At 45.6% G+C, this 27,642-nt stretch overlaps 1 protein-coding gene across 1 annotated transcript in view; it reads left to right on the plus strand.

Moving 5' to 3' along the window:
• The window catches only part of PPWD1 (peptidylprolyl isomerase domain and WD repeat containing 1), a 416,345-nt gene that overhangs the window by 353,997 nt on the left and 34,706 nt on the right, over window positions 1–27,642 (plus strand). The window contains exon 10 of the mRNA XM_085631724.1: window positions 9,549–9,731. Coding sequence (XP_085487850.1) covers window positions 9,549–9,731 — 183 coding nt within the window. The remainder of the gene's footprint in view (window positions 1–9,548; window positions 9,732–27,642) is intronic.

Genomic DNA, 27,642 nt, shown 5'->3' on the forward strand with positions numbered 1-27,642 from the left:
CAGAGACTGAGCTTCCTGGGCGTCAAGCGCCGACTTCGGGACATGAACCTAAAATATGCCATGCTCTTCCCGGCCAAGCTGCGAGTGGAGGTGGATGGTCGCACGCACTTTTTTGATCGTCCCGAAGCGGCCGGGGACTGGCTGGATACTCTGTCTGGGGATCGTGATCGAGATGGCGGGGGGGGGGCGGCGGGAGGAGACGGCCCACTGGATCGGGACTGAGGGGTTGATATTGGTCTTCACTCTGGGCGACTATGATGCCACTTTCGACTAAGCTTCTGTCTTTGTTCTTTCCTCTCCCATGGAGGTTGGGTGGGGTCTGGAAGGGGTACTCTTTCCTCCTCTAGGGGGTCTAGCTAGTTTCATTATATAGGGGCGACAGGCACACTGCAAGTTGGGGGGGCTGTCCGGGCTCATGCAGGGGTGCAGGGAGGGGGGAGTTTTGTTGGGGCGGGTGGGTTGGGGTGGGGTGTTGTTCGTTTATACCACAAGGCAAATGTATCATTGTGTTATCTCTGAAGTGCTCTCTGGGGGACGAGTGATGGCTTCTGTTTATGATGGGGGGTAGGGGACTGAGTTTGTTGTCCTGGAATGTTAATGGACTGGGGGACAGGATAAAACGAGGTGTGGTCCTGCAGTTTTTGAAGCGAATTTCGCCCGATATAGTTTTTCTGCAGGAGACACACCTCATTGGCAACTCCTTTCGTGCTATGAATCGACGGGGCTACCGCCTTGTGGCCCATTCGGGCTTCACGTCTGGTTCAAGGGGTGTGGGCATTATGGTTAAGAACTCGCTCCCGTTGGAGATTGATGAGGTACTCCATGACGACAGGGGACGTTACACGGTTTTGGTGGGCAGAATGGAGGGCAGAGTGGTCGTTTTTGTGTCAGTATATGTCCCGCCGGGGCTGCAGACGACCACCTTTGCGGACCTGGGGCGCCTCCTCCTTGGCCTTCCGGAGGGGATTCTAGTGGTGGGGGGGGATTTTAATGCTGTGGTTTCCGGAACGGTGGACCGTCACCCCCCCTAGGGATCTCCCCCGGGCCCAGGCGTGGTTGCCTGGCCTCTTGGATACTTTGGGGCTGGTGGATTGTTGGCGTTTGAAACATCCCACGCAGCTACAGTACACCTTCCATTCCGGGGCTCATGGTAGTCTCTCACGGCTAGATTATGTCCTGGTTCCGGCGGCTCATGTGGGGAGGGTGGGAGAGGTGAGCCATTTGGCACGGGGTATCTCGGACCACTCCCCGCTCTTGTTGCGCTTTGATATTCTTCCGAGGGGAGAGGGTAGGGTGGCCCCGATTAATCCCTGGTACCTGCGTGACCCCACCATTCGCGAGGAGCCGGTTAAATCCCTTAAGCGCTACTTTGACGAGAATGTGGGGTCTGTGTCGTCGGCGGTCTCACTGTGGGAGGCGTTCAAAACGGTACTCCGGGGAGAGGCCCTGTCCCTTATTTCCCACTCCCGGAGGCGCGAGCAGGAGGAGGTGACCCGTGTTGAAGCTGAGATAACCGAGTTGGAGGGTGATCTAGAATATGGGGTGACGGATGATAAATTACATGTTCTCCGACTCAAGCAAGCGGCCTATAAGGCCCTCGTCACGGAGGCGGCCAGGGGCCTCAGTAGAGAGCAACAGGGGAGACTGTACGATGTGGGTGATAAGGCTGGTAAATTGATTGCGTGGCTGGACAAAAAGGAGCGAGCGAGTCGAGTTGTCCCTTTGATTGAGAAACAGAATGGTGTGTGTGTCACTGAACCGGAAGAAATTGTTTCTTGCTTTGCAGACTATTTCCGTGGGGTGTATTCCCCGGTGTCCTCCCGCTCTGAAGAGGATTCCCATGCCCTGCTCAGGGATATCGCGCTGCCTTCCCTTTCAGAGGAGGACAGAGTGTCGTTGGACGCCGCTCCAACTTCTGAGGAAATTGCCCTCGCCATACGCTCGGTCGCTTCCGGCAAGGCCGTGGGTCCTAATGGTCTTCCCATCGAGTTGTATAAACTGCGACCGGATACGCTGGCACCACATCTCCGTGCTATGTTCCTTGCGGCCCACTCGACGGGTTCCCTCCCGCTAGACCAGCGTCTGGCTACAATTGTGGTTATCCACAAGGAGGGGAGGCCACGGGACCGAGTTACATCCTATCGGCCCATTTCGTTACTGAATGCGGAGCCCAAAATTCTTGCCAAAGTGTTGGCCAATCGGCTGGTCGGCGTAGTGTGTGACTTGATTCACCAGGATCAGTCCGGCTTCATCCCCCAGGATCAGTCCGGCTTCATCCCCCATCGCAACACAGCGCTTAACCTGCGGCGTTTGCATGGGGTGCTCGCACGTCTCCCGTATATACGGGAGCCGGCCATCTTGGCGTCCTTGGACGCCACTATGGCGTTTGACACACTGGAGTGGCCATATATTTGGGCGACGCTCGCGAAATTTGGGTTTGGCCCTGGGTTTATCAGTTGGGTTAAATTGTTGTACTCTGGCCCGCTGGCACAGGTGGTCGTGAACGGTAGAGTATCGGCTCGGTTCGAGCTGGGCAGAGGCACGCGGCAGGGCTGCCCGTTATCGCCGCTCCTTTTTGCGCTTGCCTTGGAGCCCCTGGCGGAGTGGCTGCGGTGGGAACCTTCTATTCGTGGTCTCCGCTGGACCCCCGAGTATGAGGACCGCGTATCTCTATACGCTGACGATATTCTCCTGTACCTGGCTTCCCCACGTAAATCACTGATAGTACTGGTTGATGTATTGCATTCATTTGGTCTGAACTCCGGCCTCGTCATCAACTGGGCTAAATCGTGCGTCTATGTTCTCTCTGGGGAGGATCCTATCCTTCCGCGGGGCTGTCCTATCCAGATCGCCCCGCGGGGATTTCGGTACTTGGGTGTCTTCATTACCCTGGATGCGGAGGCCCGATATAGTCAGAACTTGCTTCCCCCCCTCCAGCGCCTGAAGGAGGATGTCGCACGTTGGAGGCGCTTGCCGCTCTCGCCGGGCGGCATTGTTTAAGATGATGTCGCTGCCGCGTTTCCTGTACGCTCTGCAGAACACAATGGACGTCGTCCCAGCGCGCTACTTCCGCGAAGTGGAGAGTTTGCAGCGCCGCCTGTTCTGGGAGGGGAGATCGCGTATCGCCCTGGCGAAGCTGACGCTCCCGTGGTATGACGGGGGGATTGCCCTCCCGGATATCAAACGGTATTATTGGGCCTCCCAGCTGGCTGCGATTAATCACGGCATGTACGGGCCCGCTCTAAACCCGGCCTTTGAAATGGATAAGATGTTACTGCCGGGTGGTGATTATAACCGAGCGCTTTACTCCAGCTCGCTCGACGCACGTCTGACGGGCCCCACGCGTGTCATGGTACGAGTGTGGCACGCGGCTAATGTAGCGATGGGGTGGAAAGATCGTTTGACCCGGGCGTCGCCACTCTACGCATCTGAGCAGTTGGGCACCCTGTGGACTTCGAAGGGCTTCGAGAGGTGGGACATGGTAGGCATCAGCAGGGTGGGTGATCTCTGGACTAGCGGGGGATTCAAAACGTTCGAGATGCTGCAGACGGAATTCCAGTTGCAGGACAGGGAGTACTTTCGGTATATGCAGATCCGTCATGCGCTAGGCTCCGTCTTCCCGGATGTTGCCTCCATCCCGGAGTATTCCCCTCTGGAGGACAGAGTGCTAGATGGACACGTACCGGAAAGCACGATTTCACTAATCTATAAAAAACTTATTAATGCCCGCGCGGGGTTGCTAACTAGCCTTCGTGAGGCATGGGTTGCCGATGGATTGGAGCTGGACGACGAGGACTGGGTCTCTGCGGTGGCCTCCCCGAAAGAGGTGGCCATACCGGCCCGCCTTCGCTTCGTCCAGCTCAAGATACTCCATAGGGTCTACGTCACGGGGCCAAGGCTATTGCGTATGGGCTATGCTGTGGACGGGCTGTGTAGGCGTGGGTGTGGTTCTTTGGGGACCTTTCTTCATATTTTGTGGGACTGCCCGGAGGTGGAGCGATTCTGGCGTGGTGTGCATGAGGTCCTGCGGGTGGTTACGCGTGTGTCGCTGCTGCCTGAAGCGAGGAGATGCTTTCTGAATGTGTGGGAACCAACCGACTACTCGGCGCCACAGACGTGGTGGGTGACTCTGGGATATATGGTGGCCAAACGCGACATTGCCCAACTGTGGGGTTCCCAGAGGCCGCCGACCGTCTCGGCCTGGAAGGACAACATGGACTGGTGCATGTTATGGGAAAAGGTGGTGTATGTTGCGAGAGGTAAGCCTGGGACATGGGTGAAAGTATGGGACCCTGGAACGCCTACCGCGGGGGAATTTGTACCCCGCCGTTATTGCCCGATCCGTCTCCGGCCCCGTCCCCTTAGCCGGTTTATCGCCCCGGTACCGGGCACTGAGTCCACCTAGTCCCTGTCCTGACCTTTTCCCCCCCTTGATACGCCTATGGATTGGTAGGGTCCCCCTTCTAGGGGAGCACATGTTGCTGTTTCCGATTGTGGGTTGCCTTGTGGATTTGTTTTCTGTTGTTCTTTATATCAAAAAGAAACCGTTATATGGGGTCCGGATGGTGTGGCTATCAACGCTGCTAACTCCTGTGCATTTCCCTTTGCCGCAGCATGCGCGCTATTGTTTGTACCATATGCTCCTTCTGTTTGCTAGCGGCCGGCCTGAAGGTTGTTGGCCCATCTTTGTATATTTTTTTAATTTTGTAATAAACGGTTTCAAAAAAAAAAAAAAAAAATCCTTTAGTTAAAAGAAGAAAGGTTTAAAATCAACCAAGCTGCCTTACTTGATCACGTGTCTGCCCAATACCCGAAATGGATGACTGGAATGGGGCCCGTGAATTTGGACAACACGTCACATGCATGGTAAATTACTTGATGCATTCAGGGCGGCTGCATACACACGGGCGGCGGAGCCAGCCAACCCCAAGTTGTAGTTAAAATGGTTCTAATGGGGCGACAGGAGCTCTGCAAATTGGAGAGGTGGGTAGTTCTAAACCTACAGTGCAGGGTAGCAGGGAGGTGGTCAACTATATAGGCGATTAGATTTTTACACACAAGGTTATGTTTGTTACATGTTATCTTTGTTTTACACATCGACCCATCATTTAAAACTAGGTGCATCAGGCAGCAACTTGGGGAGGGAGGTGGTAATGGAACCTCAAACGCTAAACACTCAGACATAGATAAAGCACCACAGTCTGTAACCATACAGAAAAGTTTGACTTGGAATGCGAATGGCCTTGGGGACCAAATTAAATGGACTATGGTCATGCAATATCTACGTAAACACTTCCCCGACCTGGTCCTCCTTCAGGAGATGCACTTGTGAGGCAATCAATACCTAGCACTCAATAGATATGGTTAAACTTTGGTAGGTCACACGGGCTCTAAGGCAGAATCCAGAGATGTGGCGATATTGGTCAAAAACTCGGTGCCTCTGATAAAGGACCACACGTGGCAGGACCCACTGGGCAGATTCGTGACATTAACTGGGATCTGGGAGGGGCGAAATCTCAACTTATGTTCAGCATACATCCCACCAAAACTCCATGCAGACACCCTCCCTGAGCTAAGCAAAATCTTACTAGAAATGCTGCCAGGAATGCTCAAACTAGGTGGGGACATGAACGTGGTAATGTGACACAAGTTAGACAGAACTACAGCGCCAGCCCGAATTGGAGGGGCAGAGCCCCTTTGGGTATTTGTGAAGGCAATGGGCCTGTCGGACCTATGGAGACTGCACAACCCGACCAATAGACAGTACATGTAAATTTCCGCCGCTCATGGTTCCAGGTCACGTCTAGATTATCTCTTCACGCAATGCATGCATGTGGGACACCTCCGATGAGCGCTGGTCAAAGCCTGAGGCATCTCTGATCATTCACCAGTAGAGGTCCTATTCAAACTACACCACACCAACGCGCATAGCACCCTGGTACTTCCAGAATAGAGAATTCCAAGACAAATTCAGCGAGTGTATACAGAAGTGCTTGACGGAAACATGGGGTCGGTAGACTCACACTCCACTCTGTGGGTAGCATACAAAGCAGTGGCGAGGGGATACTTGCAAGCAATGATAGGGAGCATCAAGAAAGAGAGTTGCTCTACGTCTAAAACGCTAGAGCAAGTAATAGAAACACTAGAACAAGCCACCTGTAGTGGCAAGTCAGAGGTTCGTGGGCTCAGACACAATACACCTTAAAGGGAACTTCCGGTTTTAAGGGAGGAGATGGCACGCCAACACTCAATACCTACGCAAAGGCAGCTATCCGACTTGGGGTCAAGGCCAACAAACTCATCGCATGGCTACAAAGGAGATATAGGAAGCGTAACTGGGTCGCAGAAATCCGTATGGCAGATGGTGCAAAGCGAGGGCCGGGAGCAGACATAGCTGAGGCATTTACGTCTTACTATGAGTCACTGTCAATTTGTGACAGCTAGATCAGGGGACGAAAGCATTGAACTTCTCAGAGATGCTTCCCTGCCAACTCTTTCAGAGGAAGATATGGATGCCCTAGATTGTGACTTAGCAAAGGAGGAGGTAGAAGAAGCCATCCAAGTCCGGGAAGGTCGCCGTCCCGAATGGGTTACCCGCAGAACGCTTTAAATGTATAGGAACGAGGGTGGTACAACCGATGCTGGACATGTTTCAGACCGCGATGACAAAGGCATGTCTGCCCGAGGACACTACAGTAGTAGTCCTCCCCAAAAAGGGCAAGCCCGCAGACCTATGCGACTCCTACCGGCCTATATCTCTCCTTAACTTTGAAACCAAAGTCCTTGCAAAGGTGCTGGCAAACCGACTTATACCTATAATCTCCACCTTAATACACCCAGACCAGTCTGGAATCATACCCCACAGAAGTACCCGATTTAAACTCAGACGCCTATACGGTGTAATCCACGCCATGGCGGCACACCCACATATACCTGCCGCTCTTATGTCATTAGGTGCCCGAATGGCATTTGATATCATCGAAGGCCCTATCCCAACGCGGTGCTGCTCAGGCTGGGCTTCAGACCACACTTCTGTGCCTGGGTTCGTCTCCTGTACCAATGCCCGAAAGCCTGTGTGTGGATAAATGGGTCAATTTCGAGGGCGTTCACACTCCACCGGGGCACACGACAGGGGTGCCCTCTATCCCCAATATTATTTGCATTAGCACTAGAACCATTAGCAGCATGGATCTGAGGAGACCCCTCAATCTGGGAGGAGCGTATATCGCTGTACGCAGGCGATGTACTGCTCTACGCAGACAAACCCATACAAACGTTCCATTGACTAATAAATATACTTCGACTCTTCGGTACCTATCCTGGATACCAGATAAATTGGGACAAATCTTTCATCTTTACTCTCACTGGCGAACTCCCACCACTCACGACTGATCGCGCAGCCCAGACGCAACATAATAAATTCAAATACTTAGGCATATGGATCACGAGGACAGCTGAGGAATTCCTCAGTCTCAATAAATATTCCCAATTAGCGAGGCTGCGTGGGGACACAAAGCAGTGGCAGATCTTTACCGATCTCCCTTCTGGGTAGTGAAACAGTATTTAAGATGATGGCTCTACCGCGCTTGCTTTATGCCCTGCAGAACACCCCATATAGGATCCCAGACTCCTTTTTCAGGACTATCGAGGGGGAACAATGCAGCCTTCTGTGGGAGGGCTGTAAGCCTCACATAGCATTGCGCAAATTACAGTGCAGGGTATATGAGGGTGGTCTAGCGGTCCCGGACATTCAGAGCTACTATCTAGCGTCCCAACTGCTCTATATTAATGGCTGGGTCTTTGTGCCACAGACAGAACCGTCATATAGGATTGACCGATATGTGATGGAAAGTGGAGGGCACGTAGCGGCCCTCGACCACAGGCAACGGGGGAAGCCGCTGCCACCACACATACAAGAGGTCGTATGAGCGTGACAATCAACCACTGAGCTGCTGGGGTGGGACTCAAGATTGAATCAACAAACACCACTTTGGGAGAGCGATGCACTTGGCGACGTAGGGCGCCTGCAGGGAATCCGCAGGTGGAGCCTGATTGGTCTGGACACCATCGGGGACGTATGGCGGGGTGGGAGAATGCTCACCTTTGCAGAACTCGAGACTGAAAATCTAATGGCCGGCACAGAACAATTTTGCTATTTACAATTAAGGCATGCCCTACACAGTTACATACCAGAAGGAGACTCCATACCTGACTCTTCCCCTCGAGAGGACCAACTATTACTCAACCCTTTGCAAGACAAAGCAACATCCCTAACCTATCGGAAAATAATTAATAATCTCCCAGATCCCTTGGTCTCACTGAGAGACTCCTGGGAAATCTGACTTGGGACTACTGGGGGGCTGACAATTGGCAGGAGGCAATCCAGAGCCCTAGGGAGGTAGATTTAGATTGATCCAACTGAGAGTCCTGCACAGATCTCACACCCCTCGGGCACTCCATTACAAATTGGGTTGGTCGGACTCAGATCACTGCATCAGGGGGTGCGGAGGAACAGGTAATTCCTTCCATATTATCTGGGAGTGCCCCAAAATACAGCGCTGTCGGACTCTGGTCACTGGAGTGATGTCTGAATTACTGAGCACAAACATACCTCTAGACGTTCGCTGGCAAGACTAGGTGACCATCTCACACGAAAACCTGGCTCGCTTTTCCCTCAGGGGTGGCAAAGCGCAACATAGCCAGATTGTGGGGTGCACAGGAATCAGCAAAGCTCTCCAACTGGAAGCAAGATTCAGACTGGTGTTGCCTGGCAGAAAAAGCGGTCTACCAAAGAAGGGGATGCCCCTAAAAAATGGAAGAAAGTATGGGGTCCATGGGAAAAGTACAGCTCCTAGTTAAGATGAAGATACGATTGCTGGGGAGGCGGGCGTAATAGCCCCACAAAAAACAACTGGGGGCCGGCGATCCCTCTCAGTTACATGTAATATTGTATCCTTGCTCTAAGAACTGCTGATGACTCCAAATGTGATCACTGATTATGATGAGGGGATGTTTGTTTAATAAAAAGAATATTTAAAAAATAGCCATCTGAAAGTTGCTGATAGTCCTGTTCAGAGTCGCCCACTGCATTTACTATCCAGGTTTTTACGCACCAACAACCAGAACTTGCTGATAACGCCCAAATCACCAAATGCAACATCCAAATTACGATTTCACCACTTTATCCATCCCTGTAACTGGAACTACTTGTCTTCCGCCTTCCAAGCTTTTCCCTCACTCAACATGTTCAAATATACCATGAAGAGGTCTAATTTAGCATCTTGTGCGATCGCAACAGAAGAACTACTAATGTATCAAATTTGGAAAGGAGTGTTTTGATGAGCTCTTATAGTCTAGCAATTTCAAACGGCATCATTGTGAACCAACCTGGTTAATCTTTATTCATATTTCTGCCTATGAAAAAATGTCTTGCTCCTTTTATAAATCAATAATGAAAGAAGAAATTAACCTGGAATATTTATTTTCTTGAGGATCTGTACAATTCAAATTTAAAGTTATCATTTATTTTTGCTTTTTTAACTGTCCAGGGTTTCATGGTGCAAACGGGAGATCCATCAGGAACTGGAATGGGTGGAGAAAGTATTTGGGGAGGAGAATTTGAAGATGAATTTCACCCAACGCTACGACATGACCGGCCATATACACTCAGTATGGCCAATGCAGGACCAAACTCAAATGGCTCGCAATTCTTCCTAACCGTGGTGCCCACAGTAAGTAACATTGTACAGCCTGCTCTTTCTTTTATCACTTCTAAGGCAATTGTGTGTATTTTGTATGTGTTCATAGGTAAGCGTTCCCGTCCATATTTGTAGAGGTGTCTTCAACAGTTTTTGTTGGAAGCACATACTAGCACCTATGGGGGCACATACACCTCTCTTCTACTTGCTTATGTTACGTTAAACCTACTTAATAAAGCAAACACATACCATTGGTTTCTTGGTGCTGACCCTACTGGAGAGAAGAAGAAAGTCAGTCCGCAAAAACTTGTTTAAAAAGCCAAGTCTTAATAGCCTTCCTAAGTGAGGTGTATTGGAGCATGGATTGCACGCTCACATCTCCGTGGCATTGTAATCCATAGAGTTAAATTCCACCACATAGAAGCAGTGGCCTACCATAGTAATTGTCTCAGATTTCAGGGTTATCAAGAGATGAGCAGAGGTAGAACATAAGCGCCAAAAGGGTATATTTATTGATTGTATTACAGGCAAATGTAAGTTTTCGAGCATGCATAACTTTAAATAGGATGCAGAGATACTTGAAATTAATTCACTGTTCAATGTGGAGCCAATGCAATTGTTCAAGCAGTGGAGTGATATGAGCTCTGCTGTGGAATCTGGTAATCAGATGCAAAGCCGTATTTTGTACAGATTGGAGAACAGTGGAGAAGTGTGGCTCAATGGTTAGAGCGGCAGACCTCGATGCAGAGCACTGGTCCGGGACCAGGGTTCGATTCCCGCCGCGGCAGGGTCTCGGGCTATAAATTCTTCGGACCTGATATTCTCGCCTCAGTGCCTATTCTAATCATGGGTCCGACGCTGCAACTCTGGGCAATAGCTTGCTTAAACTCCACAACGGCCCGAACAGCGTTGGGATGCCTGGCTTCACCATGGGGGTGCCCAGGAGTGGACACTTCACACGGAAAAGCCAGGAAGGGTTCCTACAGCGTTATGAGTACAGCGCTGAGATACCCCTAGGGGTGATTCGCGCGCTATATAAATACATTTACATTTACACATAAACTCTTTGGCAAGTAGTTGTAAATAAAGTGAGGTGGCGTAGTCCAGTTGTGATCTGACTAACAGCAATGGCTAATCTAAGAACGTCTGAAGTAGGAAAGGGGACAATTTTCTTTTATTGGTCTGAGCATATAATTGCAGTTAGAGACCACCAAGATTTGATCATGCATGGTGAATTCATCAGTGATCACACCCAGGCTCATTACAGAAGATTCAGAGGAAAGTTGAGCACCCAGTTTGATTGCCCAGTGCTCCTGAAACCACAGATTACTCCTATTATTTAGCACCAAAACCTCAGTTTTATCAGCGTTTAGCTTCAAAGAGTTGGTGTCAATCCAGGTCATAATGATGTACATTGTTTTTGAAAGGTCGCTGAGAAGACAGTTGATTTTCAGGTCTCACAAGTATCTGTGAAACATCCGCATACATGTAAAACTTGCACTTGTGAGGCCAGCGGTTGAACCTAAATGTTGAAAAATGGTTGGGAGAGTGAGAATTCCAGGAGGACTCCACAGTTTACTGATTTCTAGCCTCTGTGCTATGAAGACAACTGTAATGTTTGGCAGTGGTCAACTAGAAACGATCTCAAACAAGCTAGGGGTAGGCCTTTAATAAATGTCATCTCAACACAGTCTAGATAAATCTTATGAGACTGTGTCAAAGGTGACAGACCGGTCCAGTAGTACCAGTGTTGTTGTGTGTCCTAAATACGTCTCTCCAAGGATCATCTGATCCAGCAAGCATAACCAATTCTGTGCTGTGTTTAATACAGAAACCAGTCTGTTTGCTGTCTAAAAAGTTTGACTTCTGAGGGAAGTTTAATAAAACTTTAGCCACGTGCATTTCTGTTATTTTTGCACAGTAATGGAGTAGCAAAATTGGTCTATAATTTCTCATAGTGGCAGGATCATCATTAAGTTTGTTTTAATATAGCTAAGACCACTCTTTTCTTAAAAGATAACAGCACTTGACCCTGAATCAAGGCAGTATCGATCAGTGATTGGAGGGGTTGACTAAGGGCCAGCCATAGTTGAAGCAAAACAGGAGGAGGACACAGACCAATTTTATGGTGCACCTTTAAATATAATTAGGGAGATTCATGAAGATGACTCTCATTATGTTTGATCGACATGTCAACAGAGGGAAAGTTACTCTTAGGAATTTCCTTTTTTTAATGCCAGCAGTTTTCTCGCTAAACTAGTCATTTATGATAACCGTGCAGTTGGTGCACAAGGTCAGTCAGCATGAGACAGCCTAAATGCAGCTGTCATTAGATCTAAGGGTGCTTAAACAAGATGTATAAACTTAAAGTATGCCTGGAAGCGACTGTGCTAACTGTTTTTCTTTGCTTTGGCAATTGTCTTCTTTATTGATTAGGACGTCTCCTGCAATTGATTTGAATGCTGTCCTTTCAAATTCAATCTAACTGGACCTCCAACCCCTGTCCTGGAACGTAGTATTTTCAGTGACCATTAAATATGCTAAAAGGGTGCGCAAAATGTAGGTTTTCTTCATCCATGAGACTTTCCATCTGAAGTCAGATACCTTCTCTACTGAAGGTAAATTCATATTTCATTTAAAAGCAGTTTATTCTGATGTTTCTTGCTAATTCGGTCTTCTTAACAAAATACCCCTAAAATCATAACTATGAAAGTAGCCTCGGATAGTTTGATAAAATCTAATCGGATACAAAATTCCTATCACTCTTTATAAACGATGAAGCTATTCACACAGGATTACCTACTTTTGAGCCGGTCATAGCTAGTAACTTTTGACATGCTATCAAACCTATTATGTTTATGTTTGAGGAAAAGCAGCAACTACAATCCCAAACATTAAAATCAGTATCTCTTTTCTGGCTTTTAAAGCATATGCTGGCCTGTTAACATCCTTTTTAAGGACTCATCCCAACGTAGCTAGCAGTTTTGAGTGACTATTTTACACCTAAACATGAAGAGAAACTTTGAGGCATGAATGGAGTTTCACCCCTTAAATGTCTTACTTGGAAGGCAAGACAAAGAGAATGGCAACCAGGAAACACGACTAGTGTCTCTGAAGCTGCCCAAAGCATACACATTTTGAATCTTGCCTTCTGTGACAATTACGTGTTAACTCAGACCTTTAGCAAAGCCCCTGACTCGACACCTGTAGTCTAGAAACTCGGCATGTGCTTCTCAATATTGAACAAATCCTTGCTTATTTAAGCTTTAAAATGGAATGATAAACATTAAATATTGTAGTCCAATAAACTGACTGAAGTCAAGCCTAGCTGCTTCCATCCTCATACTCTTTACCTCGCAGACAACTCAATCCCTTTCAAGCAATCACCTCTGTTCATATTCATGTTGTGAACCCCCTACTTGCTGAAGTAAATAACCAAGGAGGAGGTTCTGCTGTAAAGCAAGAAAGGCATAAGAGAGCCAGATAATGCACAAATTGATGAATTAATCTATGGGGAGATTTCAAAACGGAATCCTGCTGTGGAAAGAAGCCTCAATTGCTGGTCTGTAACACTCTTGTGCACCACTTCCTTACAGAGATGATTGAACAAACTTCTCTAGCCATAACCTAATTCTGAATATTTTACTTATCCAGCTTACCTATTTTTTTCGCGCAGCCACTACAAGCATCTTATTGCCAAGATTGTACAATAACTACAGCAGTTGTTAACAAGACCCACAGTGTGCCAGGAACTACCCTGGGGCAGATTGAGTAACGGGCACTGTGACCTCCAGAAAATTGGTCAATTCCCTGTTAGGCTGGTGCAGAGCCACTCAAAGGAAAAGTATAGGGATCCAAAGCCTATAGCACAACTTTTTTAACTTGCAAAAGCTCAAATTGCATTGGCTCTCTGGCTGGGCATGGAATGACCATACTAATTAACCTCCTGGTGAGTAAATCATAGGAGATGGGGCTATTGACATTAGTCATATAATGGCAGCCCTGGAGGAAGTTGTTCTCTCCAAATCAGCACTGGTCTCCCACTCAGGAAGAAACCTGGCTAAAAACCATATGGTTTGTCCTAGAAATATAAACACGTGCAGTAAATATGCCTGTGAATGACTACATCTTACTTTGAGGAAAGTCAGAGATTCATGACAGAAAAGGGGCATGCACTTGAATCCCCTTGCCCATCAAGCCTCTTTTTGGTCAACAGATTTTGCCATTTTGGGCAGTCCGTTGCATGTTGTGTGTGGTCGCACAACTTCCTGCTTAACTGGGATTTGGGTTAGTGTTGGTTGTTGGTGAATAGGCTGGAGAACAGTGGAGCTCTGTCAGCCATGCAGCAGGCACTTGTTGGTGTGCAGAGTTGAAAATGCTGCATAGGACAGGGGGAGTATATGGAAACCATGGAAGTACCACACAGTAATCAAATACAAGGGTTAATCATCTAGGTCATGTCATTCCATAGCAACCAGGGACATGAAAAGAGAAATTTGCAGGTAAATGTGGCAGCCATCAGGGATTGAAATTTGAAAGAGACCTTACTAAGTTGACAATTGACTCATCAGGTGACCGGCAAGGATGATGGGGATATAGTAAACATTTAGCAGCACCTGTCATTTGAACACAGTAGCTTCTCAGTTTATTTGTGATATCAACAGAGAAATGCGTATCAGGGGAGGAGGAATCAATCGATCCAGAAAGGCTCGGTAGGGTGACACACAACAGAGTTTGAAAATAGTTCTAAGGGTGCAGATAGAAAAATAAGGTAAATCTAATATTAACTCTGTACCCTTGGACTCTTCACGGCACTCATAGAGGGTATAATATGTGTGCAAGATTCTGACTAGCTCTGCACACGTACAGGATCCTTGGACACATTTTTTAAAATAAACATTTTGACATTGTATGCAGATTATAACAAGAAAACATGCCTGTATGATGCAACATTTTCTTTTGACTAGTTTTTTTCTTAAATCCAAACAAGTAAATTAAACATTGCAGTATTATACTTGACTGAAAATGTCACTGTAGCAATGTGCTTTTATACGAAAGAGGAAGCTACAAATTGTGCTGTACTCTATGTGACAGAAAACTGATGTTATAACAAACTAGGAGGGTACTGTTCCTATCGGGAAAGGAAGGTAAGGATGGACGGAGAGGAAGGAATCCTAGGGATTACTCCTTGGGATGGCATACTTCATGATTGGGGGTGCTCCTCGTACGGCCAGCACTGCAATGCTCTACATGCCCCACGAAGGGTCCATGTTCTGTGTCCCACGTATGTCTATGTACTTGCCATAATCATGTGTACCAGCAGGTTTTCATGACTTTGCTTCACGCTGTGGCGACTGATTAGTGCCACAGTGAACATGCGTCCATCCTTACCTTCCTTTCCCTAGTTTGTTACATCAATGATGTAGGAGCCTGGGTACTGGACCTTCATTGGCTCTTAGCGCCCCCCTTCCTCTTTGCTTAGAAAACTGATGTTGACGTGTTAACTATGGAAGCTCTCCTATACTGTTATAATAACCATGGAGTCAGTCAGTTAGGATTTTTGAATGACAGATTTAACAAAATGTATTCAAACTATGATCCTGGAACAAAGTGAGGTGGGTGGGTGCAAATAGCTTTGTAGTTGAATAACAGCTGCTTAGTCTGGAATACATCTTTGTTCTAATAATGCGTTATTGAAAAGTCTTGTTGGTAGCATGTGTTGCTCCCACTATTTAGTGCTAGGCTCGGATGTTTGCAACTTGTTTTTCTGGAGCCATGAGGTATATGGCGGCGACTCCTCATATCTGCTTTGGACATGGGCACTAACTCCATTTAGATAGGTTTTTTCCTTCCATTGGGTTCAGTCATAATGACTGGAGGTCCAGGATCGAGACGCCCCTCAGCACTTTTTTTCCACTGTTCCTGGCCTTCCTTCAACACTGATTAGAGCAGAAAATGACATACTACTGCTGACTCGCTATTGAGACCTCCACAACACCAAGGATCAACAGACTTTTCACTGCTGGACAGCAGACCCGACTAGGGGTCTCAAGCCCTAAAGCCTTTACTCCACGTTTTCTCCTTTGTGAATGTACAGCTGGTGATGGAACAGACCCCCGACAAGATAATAGCAGAATGTAAAGGCATCTTTATTTATTTCTTGAACTTTCCCAACCCACCCAAAATATGCTTGCAACCCGCAGTTTGGGAAACTTTCCCTTAATGAGCACTGGACAAGACCGGGATCTTGCCTGCTTGTGAACAGGCAAATTGCTAGATGGCACAGACTTGCTCTGAGGGACTCCTCTTTAATTCTCCAGCAACCTACTGCCGAGAGTCTTGTGGTGCAAACTTCCACAAGCAGGCCGAAACCCAACTCTTTTCTGTTTACACCTCTGGATAGGGAATCTAAACTGTTGGAGGCTTTCGGGGAAAGGATGTTATCCTCTGCCGACCTGACCCACTGATAAGTTAACTCTAGTGGTCACTTAGGCAGTTATTCCCATACATTATAGGGTGTTGAGAGCAAGGTCTTGTCTGTGGTCCCAGATGAGTTGCATGCAAACTTGGCATAAATCATACAGAATGGACAGGGCATTGTGAAGTATGTGATTAGATTGGGACTGAACAATACCAATTGTTGGATAGAAAAGTCCGTACTAACATGGTGCTTCGTGCCACACATGGATAAGATCCATGGGCATTTCCAGCAATATACAGGCGTAACTAATTGATATGCCATTTGATGGCACCTATCTCTTCAGGTACAAAGTGGATTCGGCCTTGGAGCACTTGAAAGAAAGCAGAGCCACAATGCTCTTCTTTGGCCTTTCAGCACCCCTGCGGCTGTATCCCAATACTACCACCCATTTCAAGACTTTGGGAGGGGCATTCAGTAGAGGCAACGACAAGGCCTGCCTCCGCCACAGCAGATATCCTATGCCTTTTGCGGGGCAGAGGTCATGGATCTGGCTGACAACGTTTTGGCCTAACGTCTGCCATATTAAACCTCTTTTGTATGCCTTCGGCGATACATTGTTGCCTCGTCTGAGGCAGGATGAGTTATTATTCTCACATATGGCAAAGTATCACATCGGATGGATACTTCAAATTGTCCAGGTTGGATACAACCTTTGTATTCTGCCCATCCCTCCTCATATGCCACCTACACCACAGCAACATCCAGAGGGGCGATTGTCCATTTTAAGGGGGAAGTCCAGGCTCTTTTGGACAGGGAAGCCATTGAGAGGGTGCTAGTATTAGAAATAAGAATTGGATGCTGCTACTGTTATTTCCTGGTGCAGAAGAGGATTTTGTCCTTTTGTAGACATTCACCCTCTGAACTTCATCCTCCAAAAAGAACAAGTTCAGGATGCTCACCTTGACCTACATTCTCTCTCTATCTTGTATCCAGGGGACTGCCTGGTGACACTGGATTTTCAAGATGCATATTCCCACATTCCCATCCTGCAGTCCCACAGACAACATCTGCAGTTCTGAGTGAGACACAAGCATTTTTAGTTCTCAGTGCTCCCCTTTGGGCTCACCAGTGCTCTGTAGGTGTTCACGGAAGTGATGGTTGCTGCACATCTTCAGAGGTTGGGAATACTAGTCTACATCAACCTCTAGACAATGGCAAACCTCCTGACATCTTTGGTGTTCTCGATCAACATGTTGAAGTCACATCGGATTCCTTCACAGATGCTCCTCTTCATCTAAGCCATTCTGGATACAGTGTTGGTTTCGAGCCTTCTCACCACCTTAATGAGTCAAGGACATTTGGCTATGATCCCAGTGTTCCAACCTTTGATCTGGGTCACAATGTGTGTTACTCTTAGACTTCTTGGTTTCTTAGTTTCTTACATTCTGTTAGTGGATCGTGCCAGGTAGCACATGCAGGCTCTGTAGTGGGATCTGAAGTATCCGTGGTCTCAGCACCGAGGGAACCGGTTTGATTTCCTCCATGTGTCGAAGGAGCCTGTAAAAGATCTGCAGTAGTGGTTGTTAGGCCCCCAGTTGCACCAGTGGCAGACCCCTCTCCATACCCCACCCAGAGCTGACAGTTGAGACTGGTATATTGTTGCTGGGTAGGGAGGCCTCCTGGGAGAAGTGGAGATCAGAGGGCTCTGTTCTCTGACAGAGACCTGACTCACATCACTTTTTCCGAAGTTGTTTGTGATGCGCTTGCCACTAAAAGCCTTCCTCCTGGTCATTAAGGAGGAACGGGTGCATGTCCTCATGCACAGCACTACTGCCGTTTCTTACTGCAACAAGCAGAGCAGGATGGGTCATGTGTCCTGTGCCAGGAGGCTCTATGCCTCTGCAATTGGCAGAGTTGTCAGTATATTTCCCTATTCATACTCTTTGGCGGGATCTTTAAATGCGAGGGTGGGTGTACTCAACCTGCGTTGCCTAGCAGATCTCAAATGGTCATTACAATCTGAGGTGGCTCAGTGGTGTTTTGCCAGCAATAGGAAAAGACCAGGCTTGTTCTTATTGTCACTGCAGAGAACATGCTGTGTCCAAGTTTCTGCATATTAGAGTTTCCAAGGTGGTTCTCCTCAGAGATTCCTTCCACCTGGAATGGAGCTCGGAACTTCTGTAAGTCTTCCTGTCTCTACCTCTCCTGCCTACAGTTGTGAAGAACATCAGGAATGACCAGACACACATCATCCTAGTGTTCTTGAACTGAGCCAAGAGAGTGTGAGACCTAGAACTATTGGCCATGAGCCTATGACATCCAATACAGCTTCCGCTTCAGAAGGATCTTCTGTCGCAACAGCAAGGCAGGGTCCTGCATCCTTGTCTGAGCAACCTACACATCCATGCTTGGAGGTTGAGCGTCAACAGTTGACTGCTTTTACCTTCCTCCCGAAGTGGTTGTCATCTTGGCCGCCAGGCATTCATCCACCAAAACCACCTATGCTGCATGCTGGGAAGAGTTTATTTAGTATACTTCTAGGCACATCCAATCTTTTCAAACCCAGCTGTATGATGATGTGTTGTTTGTTTTGTCTCCAGCACAGTAAGGACTGGCTGTGATTGCTTGTGAAGTTTGTTAGCCCTTTCGGCCTTTCTATAGTTGCCTGATCAGCCATTATTATTCAAATCACCGGATGTGATGCATTAACCCACATGTTTCACGTGTGATGTCTCATTAGTACCTTAATTTGATCCTTACATTCTTGAAGTGTACCCCATTTGAACCAAAGCATAGCTGCCCCTGCATTTTTTAACTCTGAAGACAGTTTTCCTCTTAGCGATTACTTCAGGCTGTCTTGTGAGTGAGTTGCAAACCAGATCTGTCTAGCAACCATACATCATCTTTTTCCCAGACAGAATGGTGCTCAGAACCAGGAGACATTTCAAAACGTTTGATGCTGTTTTAGGTCAGGCAGTCTATCACTCTTCCAGCATTTTTTGCTCCTCCTCATTCATCCAAGGAGGAAGAGAAACTACATCACTTAGATTCCAGAAGAGCTTTGTTTTTACGTTGAGAGTACCAAAGAACACTGGATGGACAATCAGCTCTTTGTGGGATTTGAAGCAGTAAATGGTAAAGCAGTGCATAACAGAATGCTCTTTAGATGGATAGTCCTCTGCACTGGGCAAGTAGTAGTCTCCAGAGGGTATAAGGGCTTTTTCCACCAGGGCCAAGGCTTGCCTTCAGTAAAGCGTTGCTCTTTCTGGTGGATACTCTATCTTAATGCAGATTCCTCAGCGACCTACCCATCTACCCGTTCTGTGGAATGGACTCTTCTCTCCTCCTAAAAAGATCCCAAATTAGAGATTTGCACAATGTTTATTCGATCAGTGTTGGCTCTGCGTATGACTGCACGGACAGAGTAAAAAGAAAACTGACATCAGTGCACAGGGTTGCTGTCTTTGTGTCATATCAGTATGAGTGCGTTCTTTATCCATATGTTGGATAATAGGTTTGTCATATGTAAAATTAAAGTATGAAGTAAGTAAACTGTGAAAATGAAATGAAGCATAATACAATCTGAAAGCACTGATGTTAACTATAATTAGTGCTTAGTCTGTGTTTGCTGTGCAACTCGCCAATCTGATGGCAGGTCAGGCACTGGTCTGTTTTTACATTCAGCAGGTGCAGCCAAGATCACAATTCTTTGTCTACGGGACTAGATTAGTCATTGGTAGTCCAAATCCAATGGTAGGTTTTGAGTTCAATGAACTCTACCATTCTAAAGGAGGCATGTGTGTCAACTGTGGGTTTAGGGTTAATAATGCCCTCCCAGTTACCTAGCCATTGTATGACTCACACAGCCCCCTTCCAGATATGATTAACAAGGAGTCGACTGGGAGAGAGTTAACTCTCTAGCAATTTCTCATTAATGCCAAGTCACGTAACAAACAAGCTTGAACTCGCGTAATAGATACAATCCCATTGCCCAGATTGGGTATTCATCACGGAGTCCTGGGCAAATCAAGCCTCTGGCAAAGACCTTTTTGAAGCTGGCCCACCTCAATATGCCATCCAAAGATCAGATAGGATGGACATACCTGGAGGTGTGCTGGCCATTATTCATAAGTTAGAATACCCATGTCATGCTGAAAGGCTACTGTGGGTAATCCCCTGTGAGGCGATGATTTTTACCATAAAAACTATAGCCACCTACTCTTTCTCTGGAATCTCAGGCTACAGGCACACTGGCTCCAGGTTGGCTTTTTCAACAGACGCTGCAAATTATATTGAACCCTATTTGGTAAAAAACAACTTTACCATTTTGGGAGATTTCATTTTCCATCTAGAGGCCTCTGACAACAGTGATGTTAGCCTGGTTAAGTAAACCCTGCCTTGGGCTTGCTCAGCATGTCAGGGCCCAACTCACGCCGCAGGACACATTCTTGATGGAATCTTCACCAGCGAAACTTGCTTAAAAGTTAGAGTTACTGCCCCTTACTTGGTCAGACCATATGGCTGTATCCTTTTCACTAACTCACCCCGTCCCAAAAGAGCGACTATGGGACAGGCATGAAGACTATGTCCAGGAACTGGAAGGGAGTCTCTGCAGAGGCTTTTGTCAATGCCCTTAACAGTTTCCCCTGTATGATCCGTGAGAAGGCGTACAAAGGGGCAAAGCTTATCTGATTGGTTGCAGTCCGTGGCCGATCTGGTAGCTCCCTTAAGGGAATCGAAGCAGAATAGGAAAGTGCCATCTGTTCCCAGGTTTAGTGAGCGTTTAAGGCTCCTCCAGCAGACGTGTTGCCAAAAGGAACAGATCTGGAGGAAGCACTTTGGAGCACAGGAGAGGACCTTTTATAAGGCTGCCCTTAGAGGCTAACAACAAGAACACAGTGGTAGGGACAAATTGCGCAGGGAAGTGACAATGTAAGGGCAGATATCAAAATTAAACCATTGCTACGAGGTTGACAGTACGACGACCACTTCACGTCGTAATTGGTGAACAAAGTCCACCTCATACAGTAACAAAAAGTGAAAACCGAGCAAAATGGTTCAGTAGTAAAGCATAAATCAAAGTCCAGATTTCAATTCAATAATGTAGTCCTCTTTTAATTCAAGCTGTTCATATCTTGTCTTTTATTCCGAAGTACAATCTTCACTGTATGCCAACATGCCAAGCCCACTGTATGCCATCAAGCCAAGCCAACACGTGTTTCGTCCTGACAGTTATGAGTCATGGACTTCATCAGGGCTAGAGACAAAAGAAATAACTAAGTTGGAAACATATTTCTAAGTAAAGTACAGAGATTCCATGTTATGGATTAATACATTGTTAATCCCATGCATCTGCAAGGTGGTGTGACAACCTCTTCATTAATACTCCATAAGCTTGTAAAGAGTGAAAGACAAACGAATAATCAGAAAAATGAAAAAGATAAGGATGTCACCGGAGTATAAGAGAAATAAACCTAAAGTAAGGAAAAAGGATCCCACACTGCGGAGAAGAAATGAGGGAAAAGAAATAGAGGGAATATGTATATATTGTGTATCCCATTGTTAAATGAGTGAGAAAGGCAAAAGGCAAAAAATAAACCTGAATAGTGAGAAACAATAGTATGTTACATGCTCATAATTAGAACGTGTGCACTCTAAGCGGCAAGCAGAAGTCAAAAAGTGATCAGACTAACGTGAAGTGAATGAAACTACTCAACCTTAGTAAAAGTGAAAAACCGTGCGATAGAAGAAAAACCCTATATTGGTAAGATACACTTACCAAAAAACGATCAATTCTTATAAAAATAAGAGTGTAGTTCAAAGGAAGCTTGAGCGCAACATCTATGGTCCTAAGAAACAATTACAATATTAGGAGAATAATTATTGTCCATTACTACAGTTAATCGGTAAAAATAGCACGTGGTCAATATGATTAAATCTCGTCTCCAGGTTCTTAGTCTCTAAATTTATAAAGAGAAGGATAAGGTAGCCTTTACATATTACATGTCCATTAATCTGTAAGTATGGATGAGAACCTGGCCAGAGTAATTGGAAGTAAGCTAAATTTGAAAGGGGTGACCAACATTTCCTAAATTCTAGAGATTTTATAATAAAAGCCTTCATGCGGCGAGTAATTTGTGTTTTAAACAAATGGACCTACCTAATATACTGGTACACTGTCATTCCAACCGATCCAATCTGAGATTATCTCTATTAGTGTCTTTTGAATATTCAGGTTAAAAATTAACCACGCTTCCTAAAACACAAAATATTTAATCATAAGCTAAAAAGGTAATCGACAAAGTAGGCAACAACGTAGAGAGAAAAACAACACGTAGACCAAGTGAGTAATTGGCAATAGAGCTGAATATACATATCACCTATCTCCAAAGTGTCTATAATACACAAAGGAAAAGGAGAAAAGCCTAGAATGTAGGAAGGTAAATAAGTACTACATAAAAGCGAAAATTCCAACCTGTGCTAGTGTTATATGTGCTATTGAAAGTGGTCTGACAAGATCTATATCTCAGAAGCCACAGACCGAAGTCTAGTTCAGTCAAGTCAAAAATAAAAATATAAAATAAAAATCTATCTACAGAACAAATAGACTGAGTCTGACGTAACTAGTGTACAGACCAGCTACCGCAAGTCTTGCATTATCGTACCCTCTTATAGTAAACCACAAATGACAAAAAGCCGGGAAATGCTAAGGATACAATGGGTTAACTCGGAATACTGTATTACTAAAGTATATCCCTTAGTATTAAAAATCGCAGGTAGTAAAACAGCAGTACCACGCTTACCTATAGGCGACATAGCCGGGTCCTCAATCCAGACCTCTCGTGACAGCGTTGGCGTCTACAATACGCGCCATCTTAGAATGGGAATATATAGCCACATGGGAAAATAGATAAAGGACTGCGAAGGAAAAGGGTGAAACTACCAGTATGCGCCATATTGAAATACTAAGCGGGGCTCGTAAATGGAAAGAACATGACAAGATCCCAAACTAGAGCGAGAGGCTCCCAAGTCGTCGCGCGGGTCCCAATCTCCATACCATCCAAATAAACGTAGTGCGCAAAACCACACAACAAAGGCCAGCACAGTACGACAAGGTGTGAGAAACACATGCCACACAGCCACGAGTTGAAAAACAGTACGGTGGGCAAATCCCTTAAAGACTACAAAACCAGATTCAACATCTTATAGATGCCATACTATATATGTCAATTGGCATCTAATATGGTTCTAATGTATGGTGATTATATATTGAAGAAACGTATAAATAAAGTAAATTGAAATAGGAGCGCAAAGTAGTCTGAGTCATGCAAGGTTGGAAGATAATCATAAACAGAAAATAAAAAGGGAGAACTAAGTGTGACATAGATGAAAGGACTAAAAAGATAAGTGATCATACTAAGATAAAAAACACAGTAGAAGAAAAAACAGTAAGGTCGATTGCCAAATCAAAGTCAGTGTTACAATAAAGCATCGTTTTCATCTTAAAATCCTCATTTTAAGGCAAACATTGAGAGACATAGTCATCATATCATTGTCTTACAGGGGTGATACACAAAGGGGGGAGAGAAGGATTATTAGTTGTTCAAAACATCCCACAGTATTTGACACAATACCTAGACATTTGTATCTGACTATGTTAACACATGCAAACCCTAATCAGAGACAGAATAGGCAGTCAAGGGATATGGGTTCTTATGTACCCAAAAAGTATTGCAGTTCATTATCGATGTTAATACCCTTGTCAACCGCACTCAATCTCAAAATCCAACGCGCTTCTGCCTGCCGCAATTTCAATTCACGATTTCCACCTCTAATGTCGCTTGGTATTGCTTCTAGAGCGTGACATTTAAAAGACAGGTGCTCACTCTGTTCCGGGCATTCTAGGGCATGATGTACAATAGGGTATCTGTCATCCATATTTTTCAGGGCTCTAAGGTGTTCCGAGATTCGTGCTTTGAGGTTTCTAATCGTGCTCCCCACATAGATCATGGTACATTTGCATACAATGGCATAAATCACAAACTTAGTATTGCAGTTAATGTATTAGTTAATATAACATTTCTTTGAACCATTATACATAAATTCTCTAATTCCAGATAAAGCATATTTGCACATACTGCAATCACCACACTTGTGAAAACCCAAATTGCCTCTGTGGAGCCACGAAAGTTTGCCCTTGTTTTTCTTAGGGTAACTAGGGCTAACCATATTACGAATAGTTAATCCCTTACGATAAGTCAGGCTTGGATATCTAGTCAGGTAGTTGTTCAGATCAGAGTCTGTTGTGAGTAGATTCCAGTGGTGTCTAAGTATGTTGAACACTTTATGAGACCAGGGGTGATAGTTTGTAATCATTCTCACCGGTTGTTCTTGTTTGGTTTTTGTGGTGTGGTATGTACCAAGTATCTAGTGAGTGCGTAAGCTCGCCTTTTCGCTTGATTGATGATTTTCTTATCATAGCCCCTATCGATAAATCTCTGTTCAATATCTGAGTCACATACTTGGAAGTCAGAGTCTTTACTACAATTTCGACGTGCTCTATGAAATTCCCCATAAGGAATGGAGTTAACTTGCGTCATTGGGTGAGCACTTGCTGCATGCAGCACTGAATTGGAGGCTGTTTCTTTTCTGTGCATTCGGCTGTTAATGCACTTATTTTCAATAAATAGTTCGACATCCAGAAAAACAATTTTTTCGGTGCTGTGAGACATTGTGAATTTCATTTTAAATGGGTTGTTGTTAAGATGTTCAAAGAAACCATATAGCTCATCCACACCACCTGTCCATATTAAAAAACAATCATCTATGTAGCGGCCAAAGAACATGATGTAATCTTGCCAGTCAGCTCCAGATGCGCCCCTGATATGCGTCGCCTCAAACCACCCCATGAAGAGGTAGGCAAAGGACGGCGCAAATCTGGAACCCATCGCAGTACCGCATGTTTGTTGGTACCATTCTCCCCCGAATAGCAACACATTATGCTCTAAAATCATTTGTGACATAGTTATCATATCAGTGTTCCAGCAGTTCAACTGGTCTCTTATACAAGAAATGACGTAATGCTGACAACCCTTGTTCATGTAAGATATTAGTGTAAAGAGACACCACGTCTAGGGTAACTAGAGTCATAGATTCGTCCCAGGTTATGTCAGTAATGGTGTTCAGAATATGTTTGGTATCTCGGATGGTTGAAGGCAAATTATTCACATAGGGCTGCAGGAAGGTGTCCACAAATTCAGAGATACGTTCAGTAGGCCCCCCTATGCCCGACACAATTGGCCTCCCTGGTGGAGCAACAGCATCCTTATGAATCTTAGGCACTGAGTAGCGGCAAGGAAATCTTGGTCTATCAATAAGGAGGTACCGAAATTCATCTTCACTAAGTAAACCCACTGTGTTCCACTCTTTTAGTTGCTCATTAATTTCGGTCTTTATTGCTAAAATGGGATTACTGGGAAGTTTCTTATACCATGAGCCGTTGTTAAGTTGGCTCAGGATCTCATTTTCATAATATTCTCTGGACATCACAACGATATTGCCCCCTTTGTCAGCCTCTCTTATTATAATGGATTCATCGGCCTTAAGTTGTTTAAGCGCTAACCTTTCTTTAGATGATAGATTGTCAACATAGGAGAAATATTTAGGATGATTCATGCTGTTTTCTAAGTCATCTAAATCTTTCTCAACCATCTTATGAAATACATCTATGTTGTTGCCTGAGGCAAGGTGTGGTACCCATTTGGATTTGAGTTTGAGACCACTATCCTCCCTTAGGTTGGTGGTACAATCCAGATCTTGTAGGACCCTATGCATAGTAATAGGATCCTGTTCATTTTCAGTAATAGACAATAGTAAAACTCTGTCTCTAATATTTTGAATCGACAAATCACCAACCATAGTATCAGAAACACCTTGTTTATTAGGAAGAGTACTTGAGGAAAAATACTTTTTAAGTTTAAGGTTTCTCGTGAATTTGAAGAGATCTATTTTCACATTAGTCATATCGCATAGTGATGTTGGGCTAAATCCCATACCCTTGCCTAGCACTGAAATCATATCTGTAGACAAAATAGTTTTAGATAGATTAATAACCTGAATTTTATTGTGGTCCTTACTTATTGCTTCACCTTGCTCCAAGCTCGGTTGTTCACTCTGTCTCTTACATCTGAGTTTGATACCCCCCTGGTACCTCTCCTGGTTTTCCTCTTGAATCCTCTCTGTCTGTTGTTGTTCTCTTTGTTGCCTATCCGTATACGTTGGACTTCTCGTAAAAAAACTGTTACCTAGGGGTACATTAGGTGCTCCCTCGGTAGTTCCCTCAGTTCCTGATACTGAAATGTTACTTGAAGAAGCAGAACTTATTGCACTTTGGAGAGATGATCTGCTACTGCCTAATTGTAGGTCCTGTTTGACTAAGTTGTCAAATATTTTAGCAAAAGTAAAAACCCTGCCATTACGGTAGTCAATTTCATCCCGTTTTAATTTACGTGCCTTCTTTTCTTTGGTTTCATCTTCAAATTTATTCAATATTCCTTCCAAGAGGCCCTTAGAGGCTATAAACTTGCCATTAAGGAAGAAAAAGCACTCTATTGTAACAACAGTTTCGACACGAATTCCCCCGGAAAGCCTTTCAAATGTCTCCACCACCTTCCACCCATGTATCATGCTCCCCCTCCCCAGCTTGCCTAGAGGTGGAGGGATTACAAGAGATCTGCAACAAGCAAGGCTAAAATGGGCACCATCTACTTGGAGCTTGATGCTCTTAGTATCTCAGAAAAGGCACACTGAAATCTCAGTGTATCTCAAAATCCTCTAGCTCTTGCTGAGGCCAAGGATGACGAGGAGCAGCAGGTGCAGCTGCTCAAGGTTTTCCTGTCTTTAACACCCGAACTTGTGGAATCACTGCTTTCACATCAAATCGGGATCCTTGTACTGCTAAAATCCTGCACTAGTAGCTGACACAATGTCTCCCCCTCTCGCCACGATTATGAATGGGATGCTATCCAAGTCTGTGGAAAGAGGCTGAGATTAGACCCTTACTTGAGAAGCTGAATCTTGATTCCAAGAACTACAGGCCTATTCTCTGCTTCCAGTCCCAGCAAAGATCCTGGAGAAACACCTCAATCAAACTCTGATGAGGTACGCGGAGGAACAGGATCTGTTGGATGTTTCACAGTTTGGCTTCCGTTGTAACTACGAAATTAACACTGCCTTGATAGCTGTAACAGACCGCATCAGACATCTGGTCGATGAAGGGCAAGCCGCTGCACTGATCCTATTGGGTCTCTCTGAGGCTTTCAACAACATCTTGCTGACGGAGTGATTGCTGAAACTAGGTATCGAAGATTAAGCCTTAACCTGCTGTCCTCCTTTTTGTCGAGTATATCTGATAGAGACATCTAACTGCAGATTCCTTACCTTTGAACTTCCTGGCGTTAGGCTGGATCCCGAAGATTTTTCTTAGCAGTACCCCTGTGCTCTGGTAGGTGGCGTCGGTCGACT

The sequence above is a fragment of the Triturus cristatus genome, chromosome 2_1, assembly GCF_964204655.1.
Source record: "Triturus cristatus chromosome 2_1, aTriCri1.1, whole genome shotgun sequence".
In the NCBI taxonomy this organism is placed as follows: domain Eukaryota; kingdom Metazoa; phylum Chordata; class Amphibia; order Caudata; family Salamandridae; genus Triturus; species Triturus cristatus.